The following is a 15300-nucleotide window of genomic DNA, read 5'->3' on the forward strand; positions in this document are numbered from 1 at the left end:
CGAGGTCTAGAGGCCAGTCAGTGATGACTGAGAAGCAGAGAGACACAGAGAAGAGGTGGGACATGGTTAAAATGGCAGATCATTAACAAAGGTTTTGTGATGCAGTCTCAGACATCTCTAAACTATGCTGGAATGTCTTTCATCCAGTGTACAACAGTTGCATTTGTACATCTGGATCACCCACTTCACTCACACCTGCTTATGTAATGCCAGTGGAATTCCCTCTATTTCTAAAACCCACTGGGTCTCTGCCTCTGGTTGCTACTGAGCAACTCTGCATGATTGTATCCCCTGGCTTCAGCAGCAATGATCTAATCCAGGCCAGGACCACTAAAAGTGCAGATGGAACATGTCAAATCATGTGCCCTTAATAAGTAGTCTAAAGGCCCCTGTCATGATTCTGTCAGCTGTGGGCTCTGTAATGACATGCCAGGATGGGAAGGCAGGCTGGGATGGTCATGTTTCTTGTTTAGCGAGTCATGAGAGAAGAGGGGATGATGAAATGACTGGAGGGACTCTCTGACTGCAGGTGATCTCTCTTTCAGCCCCATTTGACCTCATTTACACAAGTGAGTGTTTCTAGAGGGCGATGACACAGAAACACCTTAATCCTACACTCCACACACACACAGTCTTTATTGGAAAGAGTTCTGTATAGGTGCTCTTCCTACTAAAACAGGTAAGACACTGGACAAGTATTCTACTTTCTATTGTCTTATGTAAAACACTTGTTGTTTGAAGGTGCTATGAAAACTTGCCTTGCCCTGCTATTCCGCTGTTAAACATTTACAATGTCTAGTGATAACTGCAATTTATTATCTTTGTATAATCCACAGTGCAGAGGGATCAACATTGGTGTGGCGTTTAGTGTTCCAGGGACTGGAACACAAGCAGGTGGCTTGATATGTTACCAAGCAGGTGAAAATGAAAGGTGAAATGAGCCTGTCAGCTATGTGCTGGAGGGTCCAGAGTCTGTCAACTCCAGCATTTGTACGTTAACACCAATGCTGATAGAGGAGAGAAATGTGGTTTGGTGGAGAATGTTTGATCAGGTGCGAGACTCAAGACATTACAAAGATCAGAGAGACAGACAAGAAGGCAGACACTGGTGATTTAAGGGGATGACAGAAGGGAGGTGATTTAGGGAGAAGCGATAAGTAGTGGGTGGTGTGTAGGCGTAGCAGTTACACTGATGAGAGGGTTGGGAGGGCATGAGTAACACCTACATGTTCAGATAGAAGGTAGGAGAGAGAGGGGGGAACATACAACACTGACACTAGGAGTAATTGAGTGCTAGCCTCCTCCCAGCAAGTTATTTCCGCATCCTTCCAGTATCTTCAAAACCGCTGGGGCTAGGGAAAGTACATGGACTTACAGAGATATTGCATCAGAGTCCTTAGGGACAGTAACACTTGTCTTTTTTTCAACCACGGACAAAAACGCAAGCCAAACACAGATCATCTTTTGACTCTTTTATTACATCACTTGGTCATGATTCTGGTACATAGAGTTCATTTTAGTAATAAACTAAATCAAACTCATATTTTGCGATTCCTGCTTCACTTAAGTTTCACAGTCAGGACCCAACAACACACACACACACACACACACACACACACAAACACACAAGCAAACACCTCTACCATTCTCACAATTATTAGGCATATTGGTGTAAAATGACCAAGTGTGGCTCTGTGAGGTTAAAGAAATGCCACCCTCTTGTGGACAAAAGCAGGAACTACAGGTAACACTGTCACAAACCTCATTCAGTATCGTCAGGTTTAAAGTTAAATCTTCTAGACCATTAAACTGTAAAAGTTCTTCCCTCATGTCATAAAGTATAAGTGCATAACTGCAGTGTACTTTCCCCATTCTACAGACTTTTACAGCAAACTGGTAAACACCAGCTCAGCAGCTCCAGTGGTATGAATAGAGCTGCGGAGCTGTCACATTATTTAAGAGAAATGGAACTGCTGCAAAATGGAGCACAGCAGGAACTAAAAGCTTAATGGAGGCACACACCCAGCACTGGACAAAAAAACAAGAGGGACAGACAGAGAGACATAAGCAGTAATGCACAGCTGAAGCAGTGTGTCTAGGGATGGGTGTGAGCATTTGAGAGCTTGCCAACCGGGTTTTATGTATTTGTTGGCGGTTGCTAAACAGGCTCAAAATGGCGGCTAAGGGCTGCCGACCATGCCAGAATCATACTAAACAGCACCAGATTGGTGGTGAACGTCAGAGCAGGAACAGTTGGTTTATTGTCCAATGATTTTGCTGACAAATGAGTCCAGCTCATCATCATCTTTGATACCCACAAAATGGTCAACGACGTCACCCCCCCGCATGGCGATTACTGTCGGAACAGCAGACACCTGGAAACAGAAAGATATGTGTTAAAAGACAGTAGGTTCTCTATACAAACTACAAACCTCAAAGTTCAGATAACAAGATAAAGACAAAGATAAAAAAAAAAAGAAAAATGACAGTAATGCCCGAAAAATACTTGAAGTCTCACCCCATATTCAATAGCCAGGTCTGTGTGATCATCAATGTCAACTTTTGCCATGGCAACACGGCCTTTCTGTTTCGCAACAGCCTTCTCCAACCTTGGCCCCAGGATTTTACAGGGACCACACCACCTGGAAAAAAAAACATCAACATATGGAACCAGTGTCAAGTGGTCATTCTTTAAAACATGATAATAATCAGTATGACCATAGACCACAGTATATGACTCGAGACTACTGAGGGCTTTTCAAATGCATGTTACTATTTATTAAACTTTAAAACAGTAATTAAGTAATTAATTACTAATTATGATTATGCATATTTGTAAGGACCTTTTCAAAAGTAGAGGTTTACAAAGTGCTGAGCAAAAGGTGTAAGAACAAAGTAATGTTGAATAATGTAAACTGCAAAGCAACAGGTTGTTTTGGCAGCAGACATTTTGTCTTGTCAAAGCATGAAAAGAACACACAAAGACACACAAAGAACATTAACAAGTGCTCCATTTGATTCAAGTGTCTCCCACCCTTGCTCCTCTATCCTCCAGCCCATGACCCAGAATGGAATCGAGGTCCGCCATCACTGAGAGTGTTCCAGTCCCTTAAATGATTCTTGCAGGCAACAAGAGGCAAGGGGAGGCTCACAGAGCAGCTTCAAGCAATACCTAAATCACTATTTGTGTATTGCTCAGCTGATGTAATGGGACAAACTATTTGTGGGAACAGGAATAACAGCATCAACTAAGGCGCTAATGTAATTCAGGTTTATTCTATAAAAACGCAATACAATCCAAACATTTAAATCTCATGGCCCTTTTCAGATGTAGCAAAATGTTTACAGGTATCAAACTCTGTCTAGATCCAAATAACATACACTGAGGTGGACACCTGACATCAGAATGCAACTGGAGTAACATTACGTCAAATAATCAACAGGCTATAGAGATGAAGACTCTTCTATAGGACTCAGTATATCCAGTGGCTGTCATTTAGTAGATGTTGTGTAACCTCACAGGACTTGGAGTGGTATCTCCATGGCGATGTGTACATGTGTATATATTTTTAACAAGAAGACACAAACACATACACTGTACACGAATGTACCACATGTAGTCATTTGAAGAGACAGGACAGCTGTAAAACAGTCTCTGAATCCCTGAACCACAGTCACACATCAGTGCTCATGCTGCCATATTAATAATCTCTTGGACTAACGCTGATTAACCTGAACGTAATTACTTTTTTGAGGAAGAAGCTGCTCCCACACAGCAGTCTGAACTCCAAGGTTACCATGATTAAAACTAAAGAGAGCTGGGATTTGTCTTCCTCCCTGGTTCTTGAAGACAAATGCCTCAACTAGCTGATGGAATGCATTTAGGAACCATTTCCTAAATATAGCTTTAACCATTTTTGATTAGAAACCATAGGTTTAACACTATTCTTCTGAACAAAATCTGTGTCATCTTATTATTTACAAGACTACCCTTACTTAGGCATTTCTTTATCCTATCCATATAGTTTGTAGTTAGTCAATAAACCAGTTAATTTAATCAACAGATAGTTTGTAAGTCATTAATAGCTTTAGTAATTTTTCTGTTTTCATTACATTTTGGAAATGCAAAAATCATCAGTCTTCTATAACCATCCCTCCCTGGAGTACCCACTGTGCATGGAAGTCAACTAGCACGGGCAGTTTGCTGTTGATGACCCTCTCTGTGAAATCCTCATGGTCCTGGACATTGAAGGAGACCGCCCGGCAGGAGGTGTGAGGAAGGGAGCGAGGCAGAGTGCGTGAGGGAGAGAGGAAGGAGACCCGGGTTGTGGCGGACTGCAGTGAGGTGGAAAAAGACGATGAAGGGATGGTAGCGGTGGATGCTGGGAGGCAGCGGCTCTCTCTCACAGAGAGTGTCCAAATTCTACGTACTAGCAGCCTGTGAGCCATCTGTGCAAAAGAAGAAGATATTAATGTTGATTAATAGAGTTCATTGTGATTTTAGGCCAGTTTGACACTGTCTGAGGCACAAGCAGAAGGACTGCACAATGATTTTACTGTAACACATGAGAGGACACTTATGTAAGCCCAGCATGTTTACATCCATTTTCAACATGCAGAGTGTACTGAGGGTGGGTTTTTTTTTCCTGTATGATTTATGCTTATTTAGCTGAAGCACAAACATGGTTTAACATGGTTTCTCCCTGCCGCCAACATTATGGAAGTGTAAATAGCACTCACAAATCCACCAAGAACTGCGATAGGTGTTATCTGATTTAACATAAAAGGCAGGACAATGGCATCTGAATCCACTTTAAACCCTGCATGGATTTAAAAATTGCCACCAATTACTTGCCAGGACTAGTATTAGATCAGTCACTTAGTAAACAGGCATTCAGCAGAACTCTCATAAAGCAAAAATGCAAGATATTTAGTGCTTTCAGTTTGCTAAGCAAAAATATTTCCTGGTTTACTTATGTATTATTTTAAGTAATGTCCATTTGGCAATTATCCATGTCAAAGTAAGTGCACTAAATTGCTTATTTTTGCCACTGAGAGGCTCAGATTGTTATAATAAGCGTCTGGCAATATTATGGACATGATTCCTACAGAGAGAAACCTTTATATTTAAGAGTAAGATCCTTTTTGTTTAACTGGAAACATCACAATATATCTCTACCAGACAGTAATTTTACTGAGCAGGACAAGGGGGCTGTTGAAATACTGCTGCCTCAATTGGTTAATTTGTCTGTGTTATTGTGGGGTACTTTTACTTATGTAAAGGATCTGAATACTTTTTCTACCACTGAATGTCACACAATCAATTCACTGATTAATCATTTGACCTGTATGAATAAAATGACAGATAATTGTGAAAATCACCACTCACAATTTTACAGAACCTAAGTTGGGGTATTTAAACTGTTTGTTTGGTCAACAACAAAACCAATACACAAATATTTACAGCTGAGATTTAAAGACCAGTGTTATAGCAGTTTTGCTACAAAGAAGAAAAAGGACACAAATGACTATTTGATTATCTAACCTGTTGCAGATTAATATCCTGTAGACATAATAGATGATTAATTGACTACTCCTTTGAGTTCTCATAAAAACAACTTTTAAGTACCCTCCCTACTGAGATATGATCACTGCTTGGCGATTGAGTGGGATTAGTAATTCACCTCCCAGAACTACCTACCAGAGGAATCAATAAAAATCATCATAAGACTGACTGTATACTGTACAGTGAAACAGTTTCTTTGTACTCTCAAGCTGTAGTTGTGAAATGTTTGCTTGGGAAATCACAGTACCTACAGAGGCCATTTACTCATCAGATAATGTAGCAAAGCAGCTATTATCTAGTATTTCATTGAATTAGTTATGTTAGTAAAACTGTCCAGTGAGGTTAACTTCATTAACAGTGTATCTCTGGACACATGTACAGCCATGTTGTTCTGCTGTTACAACACGCTCACACACAAAGATGAAGAAACAATCGAGCTAGAAGCGTTCAAAACTTTCCCAAATGAGCATTCCCTTCATAACTGTTTATCAACTCCCCTCCAACTTGTTCAGAGGTGTTTTCTCACTGTCTTGTCTTTCCTGCTTATCTACCGGCAGCTCGCTTCCTCCATTAACCTCCGTTACGTGTGACTTTGCCCTCTTCGTCCTCCTCCTCCTTCTAACCGTGTCCGCCGCAGACTCTCGTTTTAAAACGTACAGACAAACAGACCAGATTGTTTCACTGACACAATCCTAAATGTAACACACAAACACAGATGAATTAAACTGATGCAAAGTATTTTCCGTATTTACCTTGCTGTTTAGCTAACGTTGATCTTGACCTCGCGGACCAATGAAGTGCTTCCGCTTTGGTGCCGCAAGTGAAAAAAGGGACCGAGCTGCTTCTTATCGCCTCGTCCTGGCTGCAGAACTGTGAGTAGCGCCACCAGCTGGCCAGGTCGGGACCACACAGCGGTACGTTTATTAGAAAGGATAGAAATGGGGGAGATTCAGCCTTGAAAACAACTCATGACCAACGGAGGAAGTATTCAGACCTTTACTTCAGGTTCAACTACCAACTGCGTAATTAAAAATGCTCAATTTTAAGTTGAAGTCTTGCATTTAAAGCTCTACTTCAGTCTTTAATCAACTCTACTCTACTCTACTGAAAGTCCTGTGGTAAAATGTCCTCTGTGGCTGGTTGTTCACACTGATGAATCAGTGTGAGAGTCAGCCCCCTCTAAAGGGTCACAAGATAAAGCTGATAAAAGGCAGTGGGATGATTCATGTGAGAGGAAAGATTTTGTGAAATTACATTTTTTTTTAATCTTTGCATTTTGTGAAATAGCTACTGATTACTGTGAACAACAGAAATGAAACCATGTGATATGTTTAGTGAGGAAAATGAAATGTGACGACTAGCCAGTGTTTGTTGAAAGTGATTACCTGTCAAAAAGGCTGGGGGCCACTGATTTAATCTTTAATAATGCAATGAATTTTGTAAGCTTTTGTTGTTTTGTGTAAGAGTTTAACTTGAAAAGTAACAAGTAAATAGCTGTGTAACAAATGCAATAGAGTTCTTTGAAATAGAGCATTTCCCTCTGAAAGGTATGGAGTAGAAGTACAGTATAGCATTGCAGAAATGGTAATACTCAAGAAAAGTACAAATACCTTAACACTGTGCCTAAGTAAATCCTTGAGTAAATGTACTTAGTTACATTCCACTACTTTGTATGGGGACCTTATCTGATTCACTGTAACTCAACATTGTGATGAAAATCATTTTGATGTACTATCTCTAAACAAAACCTCAGAGAAACCACGGAGTCTGCCACAAATGCAACATCACATAGTGACATCATCACTTCAAGTCTTAAGGTTGTGATTTCCAGCTTTACTGTTGTATGTATGTGTTGTTAGACACTGATTTCACTATACCAAGTCCTTGGAGCAGAACTTTTATGATTTAAGCAGGATTTTCCCTTTAACATGTAATGTGACAGGCCTGCTGAGCACATTTTAAATAGTGTTGCTCTGCTGTTAGGGACACCTAAATAAACAACATTTGAAATTCAGTGAATTTGTCTCTTCTACTAATGATTGCCCATGTACTGTAAGAATAATACACACACGACTTTGTTACACTTTATCGAGTCAGAAATTCAGTTAAATGTCAGTTCAGTAGACCTGTAAATGGGTGTTCTGTGTGTTATGAAGAAAATGTTAACTCATGGTGGGACACTTGTTGAATTATGGATAATATCCTGTGGAATAAAGAGTGTTATTAAATACATACAGTGCAGTGTACAGTACAAAAAAATCTCTATACAATGAATTCATAATTTATTGAGATTGAACAGCATGGTCGATGGACTGAGCCTTTCATGTCCAAGAGGGCAACAGGATGAAAGAGAGAGGGAGGGTGGGTGGGTTGTTTGCAATAGAGATGAGTGTCATCCAAGGCTCAGTGAAAAAAGTCAGACTAAAATAGACTGAACAAGACACTGGACAAAGAGGAACTGTCAGAAGGGGGAAAACAGTACATGAGAGAGGATTGAAAGTATAGAGTCGCTGTGGTAAATATTTCCAGGACCAGATGAGGAATGGTGGAGGAAAAGCCTTGTTTCTTTGAGTCATTTCTACTAAGAGGTATGGTGATTTGTCATGACAACCACAAGCACCCTCTTGTAAGGATGACGAATCAGACTCCCTCGGTGTTGTCTGGCTCTGCTATCACACCTCTGTTTCTCCTCTCCCGCCATTTTTATTTTTATCATATTTCATCACTGTGAAAACTAAACTACCTCCATTTGGATGTTTTTTTTTTCTCAGTTTTTAAAGAAGTGGAACTGTAAAGAAGATTTCTTTAGTAACTTCAGTAGAAGATTTTCGTCAGTGTCACTTTGGACTGTTGTGGATTTGTATCATCATTAGTTTTTTAACAGTTTTGAATGGTGAAATGAGCCATTTATTCCCACACAAGGGGACATCTTAGTGGCATTTGTGAAGCACGTCCCAAAATATTAAAATGGATAGAAGCATTCAGAGGAAAGTTGGAGTTTCAAGACCATCTTCCACTCTTCAACCTCCTCCACTGTTTCGCAGCATAGGACCACCTGGGCTGTCTGCCAGCTTGCCCCCACACCGACGACTCCGCTCTATTTTTTGCAGGTCTAGAGCTGTACTGCCTGCAGACACACACAACATAGAGGCTTCAGATATACACACTTTTACAAACATACTAACAGGCAACCATGCCCGTACAATGATGTGCCCACTGGGGTGCAATGAAGCACTTTCAGAGGATATTCAGCCCAGCACAGTGTTGAATGCACTTGAGCCTGAAGTGGACTCAGATCTACACAAGAGAGCTGTGTTTAGGTCAGGGGTTTTTGCAGACACATGGTCTCTAGTCTCAGTGAGTGCTCAGGCACAAAGAGGGCAACAAGACAGACAGCTGTTTTCTCACCTCTGTCCATCTGCAAGAGCCAGCGGCAGAAACATTGGCAGACAGGGCAGATTGGTGACTCCACTTCAGACATCAGAGGATCCTACAATCAAAGAAAAACAACAGCAAAAGAGGAGGAAGCGAAGCTATAAGGTGGACTGTGCAGGGAAACAGAAATATGTAGTGCCATCACTCACTGAGAAAGAGGAGGATGCCAGGCTCTGTGAATGGTTACAAAGTCTGGGCATTGCGGATAGGAGTGCAAAGAACCCCATCACCACAAACAACCAGCAGCGGCTATTTGTATCCAGATGCAGGGAGGTAACGAGCCACAGAGAGCCAGACACAGCGGCAAGCCACAGGAGAGACAGACGCCCCCATTTCCTACCTCCAATCTGTCAGTCGGACTCTCTCCTACATGTGCCCCTCTTGATTCCTGAAAACTCCCCGCCACCCTCTCCCCACACCTACCCAGATGCCCCCATTCATTTGCTACCTGTACCGCCACTGCAGCTACTCTCATCGAGGAGGAAATGAGAAGCAGTCGGTCAGTCAAAGAGAGCGACCACTGACCCTGACTCCTCGGGGCTAGCAGTTCTGGTTGTTGTATACTGTTTCTGACTTATGTGTTGGTATGTTATCACCACAAAAAAAACATAATGGATATAATAAAAAAAAAATCTGTGTATGTCAGTCTAATACATTAGATTCCAACTCATCTTGATTGTTCCCTTATACATGTCTGTTTTTTTATTAGATTAACCAAGCAGTCACAATAACACAAACACCTGTATAGTCCAGTGTATTTACAACAAAATAACCTCAGTGAAGATGTTATGATTTTCTTCAGTGGTTGGTGTAGCTGCTTTATCTGTTTGAATAATGTGTTTTTTGCTCTTAACATAGTCATACAGGGGGAAGAATTATACTCTCTCTCTCTCTCTCTCTACTTGAGTTAATCAGATATGGTTATGGTGGTAAAAAAAAAAAAAGTCAGGGAAATTCTGTAATGGATGTGTTAATTGTACTGCCTCCAATCCCTGTATTGACTATTATTATTATGGTGCATGAAATTACTAAAATTATTCCAGTGTCGAGAGAGATGTTTATTTCAGGCTCTTGGTTTATTTGTTCTTGACAGTTTTTTCATGTCATGCCCTAATTTCTCCAGGAGAGGGCGATGTCCATTGAACAGACAGGAAAGGGGGGGGGTGGTTGTTTATTAGACTGTGGCCGTTGGGGCCTGAACAGAGCTGCACTCTGTGTCCCTGCTGAGGTGGGATCTGTGTGTCAGGACCAGAACACACAAGCCTCAGTCCTCCTTACCGCTCGCCTCGCATACCCCTCCTGCACATGTTTACCCTCAAACGCAGCCCAAACTGTTTGTGAGTGAGGTTCTTTTTTCAAGGCAGCTCGCCCCCCAGCCCTCTTTCCGCCAAATAAACATTGCACCGGAAATTGCAGGGATATCTGGGATTTTTGAGGGGTCCCGGTGGAAAGGAGGAGAAAGCTAGAACAAGGGTGCTCTCTGTGACACCTTGGAGGTGAAGGGAGGGCGAAGACGCAAGGAGGGAGGGGGGGGTCCAGAGGGGAGGGCGTGACCTTGCCTTGGGTGGTTGGTGGGCACCATCAGTAAGATGCGTATTCACTGACGAACAGGTACAGGTGACCCAGTTTCCTTTGACCCCATCAGCAGCGCTCAGAGTGCGTGCTAAGGCTGACCTCTGTCGTCACTGAAGGAGCTGACCCGGGCTAAAGGTCAAAAGGAAATGATACTCTGTGACGCAGAGCAAACTGTACTGCACCTCTCCTAACAGATAGCAACTTCTTAGGAAGGTTATAACTGCTGCACCTGATCGTTCTCCTTCTGCGGCTGTTCATTCCCACTCCTTACTTGTTTCCTGGCTGCACAAGTCTGCAGTTGGGAATACAACAGCCATTGATGAAGCTGAAGTTTCATAACAGCCCCTGACAAAGCACACATGAATGACAGGGTGTGTGTTCTTTGCATACACAGAACGCTCCCTCCCGCCTTTGTGTGAGAGTTTTGACCCAACTCACTCCAAATAAACCCAGACGTCTTTATTTGCTAATAACAGCCTGGTGGCATACTTGGTGGAAAAGCACACAGAATAAAGCCTGTTGTTGAACAGATTGCACAAAGATGATGATTACAGTTGATGACCTTGTATTTATTTCAATTAGTGTGAAACTGTATCCTCAGTCATTTTTTAATCTCCTTACATGTCCTTCTGCTGGTCTGTCATCTTCTTCAAATGTTGTGCTTGGCATATCCTGACTGTCGGTTCCTTATGTAAACCGCATCTTGATTATAGTCAATCAGTCCAAATGCTGTATGCTATATGCTATATATATATATACTGCATATATATATATATATGAGAACAGTAATTGTCCAAATAGAAGTTTAGATGAAAGCCTTTCTCATTTTTCATTAAAGGTTTGAGCTATATACTTTGATATGAATCATAAATGACGACAATGCAGCCACACATCTTTATGAGTGTGACTTTGAGAGCACGTAATATAGCAAATGTTGACATGAATGTGTATAGAGGGATACATGTGAATGGATGTAGACACGTGTATGGGATGACACACCTGACAGCTGTATGAATCTGTGTGTGTGTGTGTGTGTGTGTGAGTGTGTGTGCGTGTGTGTGTACCCTCCCTGTCTCCTTTTCCCAGCTCTGGTCTTACCGATCTATGTTTCAGTGTTTGGGAAGTCAACAGTAGAGTTCCTGTTCTTGGTTTAAAAATAACTTTAGGACTAAAATTCCTTGCCCCCCTCTTCTCATCCTTTCTTATTGGCACTCTCCTAACCTCTCCCTTTGCTTGTTTTTCTTTTCCCTTTCTTCTGTTTTAAAACAAGCTGTGCACTCTTGGGTTTTTTTCTTCTCATGTCTTTGTCCTTACAACATACATACACACAACAGAACAAATTTACTAACAACCACAACTTCACTTTGCAAAAGAGGCTGTTTTTTTTCTTTCCTTTTCACAAAGAAGGGACAATAATGTAACGTGTATGTTCCTCCTTGATCCTTGAGATGAATAAAGAAAAGAAAAGAGAGTAAAAAACATAATGATAATATAAAAAGGCAGTCCATTTATAATATAAAAAGGGATAGGAGAAAACAAAACAAAACTTAGAGTCTACATACGTTAGCGACTATGTGAGGCCCCTCTTAACATTTAGCTCTAAGCACCACTGTGCCAACATGCTGGTCTTATCATGTTCACCATCTCAGTTTAGCATATTAGCAGGTGGACATTTGCTCATAAGCACTAAATGCCAAGAACAGCTGGGGCTGATGGGAATATCATTGGTTTTGCAGGTATTTAGTAATAAGTGGATATTTACTTGATGATGATGCTAGGAAAGCACCTCAGCCTAAACTTCAGTCAAAAAGCTCATCCAGTCCTGTGGGAAATATCATCCAATCTGCCCTACAATTTCATACAGTACATACAGATAGGTAAATTATTCTTCTCCAGAAAATTGTAGGAAGACTAGAAACCAAAACTTATCATGCTTATATAGCATGACAACATATCAGTGAAAGATTTAGACAATGTTTTGTTTCAGGTACATGTATGATTTTAAAACTTGTTTTACTCTTAGAGCAAAATATTGGACAAATTTACATTTTGACCTCTTGGTGGTGGTAATAATTTTAACACAGTCCCTCACAACATGTTTATGTAACAAAGACACCTGTTCCCTTGGATCTAAGAATTTCTATGGTCGACAGAAGAAGAAGCTTCAGGTTGTCTCATTGCTTTGACATCGTAAAACTTCCACTACTGATGATTTTTAAAAAATGATTTGTCAGAGTTACATATGCAGCTTTTATTCCCTCAAATGACATAAATCTACAGCAATTTGATGATAAAAACTGACACCTTTGATATACCTTGAGATCTCAAAACGTATAAGTACTTGTATGCATACTTGTATTTAAGTGTGTATTTGTATGCTGTATCATATAAAGAGTGGGACTTGTGGCAGCAGGTGTGGCAGAAGCTCTCCTAAACAAACACTCCACACCTGTCGTCCTCTCCCCCTCCTCTCCCCGTCCCTCCCCCTCACATATAAACACACTCTTTCACACAGATACACAAAGCCTTCCTTACGGTAAAACCACCATTTTTTTTGCTTGACTCACAGTGTTGTGCTCTTTGTGGCAAAGAATCAGAAATGAAAAATGAGCTTCTTTTGTTCCACTGACCTCACACTACTATCCTGTTCTATCTACTTACCGCCTAAAATTACCCTGGCTCCATGCATGTGCCTTACACCTCTCTCTCTGTCCCAAAACCCCAGTCTGTGTGTCTGTCTGTTATTTCCACTGACTTGTTTTTGAAGGTTTGATCTGTTTCTCACCTGCCATTGAGCGCCTTTTTCCCCCGTTACCCTCTCCCTCCTCCTGCACCTCCAACCTTTCCTCTGACTTTTTAATAGTAGTGACAGGGAGGTTTTCCAGTGAACTCCTAAAGCAGACTTGTGTCACTTTAACCATTACGAGCTGACGTTCGCTGTCAGCTCAGAATGTAAAGGTCGCCACACAGGGCAGGTTCCCAGTGGCAGTGTCTAGTATCTCTAAGAGCTAATGAATGCCTCTACTTTGGTGTGTTGGAAATTGCATGTTTGTTTATTATGTCTAGGATGGAAGCCACTGAGACCAAAGTGGAAAAGACACATTCCTTGATGAGTCAATGGAACTGAAATATGAAAACAACAACAAAAACATATTTCTCCCTCTGTGTGTGTGTGTGTGTGTGTGCTCTGAGAGTGGGTGCACCACACCACACACACACACACACACACACGCACACTCACAAGTTCCAGCGAATCCAGCGGTTTTTCTCCCTTCGTTTTCTCTCGATGTGTTGGGCTTGTTTACACGGGGCCTGTTACATCACCTCCGCGCACTGACAGAGAGAGATGGATTGTGTGGGAAGAGGATGGAGGTTTAGTAAATACATAATTTTGCTCTCTGTGTAGGCCTCTGTGCGTGTGAGGACATACTGTATATATGTGTGATGGTGTGTATGGGCTCTTCTATGTCTGTGTGAAGTGCTGATGGAGTGAGCTGCTGATATGGAAATGTGAGTATACTTGCAGTGGGGATGTATGCAGGTGCATGTACAGTAGTAGAAAGTGATTAAGTACATTTTTTCATCATGCATTTATTACTTACTATTTACATTTTATGCTCTTTTACAGTTATATCCTACACTACATTTCTGAGGAAATATTGTATGTTTTATATCGCCACATTTAATAACAGCTGCAGATAATTGTGGTATTTCAGATTAAGAAATTACATCAAATAAAACATGATACGATAACTTTATATAATGCAATACATTGTTAAAAAGTGAGCCAGTGGCCCCAAACGTTTTTGGCATGTGACCCCTTACAAGTTTTGTTGATATAAACCTAAGTATTTTTACTTGAGAGTGATTTTTAATGAACATTTTTTATTCATAATTGAGCATTTGTTGTATTGGTACTTTACTTTTTGTTAATATGTTACACAGTTTAATTACACGGTTTTACTACATTACATTTCTATTAACACAGACAAATGGTGTATGTTTGTATAGTAGATGGTATCATATTACTTACATATAGTATTTTGCTGACTGTGCTGCTACTCAACACACCACTGTCACTTCCTTTGCACTGATTAGTTTAAAAGACTGGATATTTCTATTGATTTCCATGTTTGTACGGTGTACTTTCTCTATTTATCTCTACTTTTTATTTCTGTCCTGTACTGCTGCAACACCTGAATTTCCCATCTGGAGATCAGTAAAGACTTATCAGGATGTAGGTATTTCTTCCACTAGTGTATATGTGCATTTCTGTGCAGCACAAGCCTACTCAACACACCACTCTAATTCCAACCATTTGGTTAAGTGCAGGGGGTGGTTTAAAGGATAAGGGGGGATGCTATCTCCCCTGTTGGCACAAATGACTGTAGCATCCCTCTACTTAATCATACATTTTAGGGAAACAGCATAGGAAAACAATAATTTTGCCACCCACAATCCCTCTCACTGAATATCAACAAACAACCCATTGCATGTGCCTGGTAACATTTGAGGGTGCATATATAGAATATGTATTTAACCCTCTCACACAGAATATGAGTGCGTATTAGTGTGTGTGTGTGTGTGTGTGTGTGTGTGTGTGTGTGTGTGTGTGTGAGCCACCAGCTCAGGTACTGAGATGGTCTGTTTCCTGTGTGCGTGTCTGCAGGGATGACAAGAAGATTATCCAGGCGGCTCTCACCTCCGCTCTGCACTCTTCAATG

At 41.1% G+C, this 15300-nt stretch overlaps 1 protein-coding gene across 1 annotated transcript; it reads right to left on the reverse strand.

Annotated features, from left to right (window-relative positions):
* Positions 1-1459: 1459 nt before the first annotated feature.
* On the reverse strand, positions 1460-6446 carry txn2 (thioredoxin 2). Its single transcript, XM_018698628.2, has 4 exons — positions 6319-6446; positions 4172-4449; positions 2519-2642; positions 1460-2375 (listed from the first exon to the last, which is right to left on the reverse strand). The coding sequence occupies exons 2-4, from the start codon at positions 4447-4449 to the stop codon at positions 2259-2261; spliced, it is 519 nt and encodes a 172-aa protein (XP_018554144.1). The 5' UTR covers positions 6319-6446; the 3' UTR covers positions 1460-2258.
* Between the last annotated feature and the right edge of the window lie 8854 nt (positions 6447-15300).

Source organism: Lates calcarifer, linkage group LG11, assembly GCF_001640805.2.
Source record: "Lates calcarifer isolate ASB-BC8 linkage group LG11, TLL_Latcal_v3, whole genome shotgun sequence".
NCBI classification, from domain to species: domain Eukaryota; kingdom Metazoa; phylum Chordata; class Actinopteri; family Centropomidae; genus Lates; species Lates calcarifer.

Coding starts and splice junctions, on each gene's coding strand:
- txn2 (XM_018698628.2), bottom strand. CDS start 4,449: ATGGCTCACAGGCTGCTAGTACGTAGAATTTGGACACTCTCTGTGAGA. Junction 2,643..4,171: donor CTAGTTGACTTCCATGCACA/GTGGGTACTCCA, acceptor TTTTTTTTCCAG/GTGGTGTGGTCCCTGTAAAA. Junction 2,376..2,518: donor ACCTGGCTATTGAATATGGG/GTGAGACTTCAA, acceptor TTCTGTTTCCAG/GTGTCTGCTGTTCCGACAGT.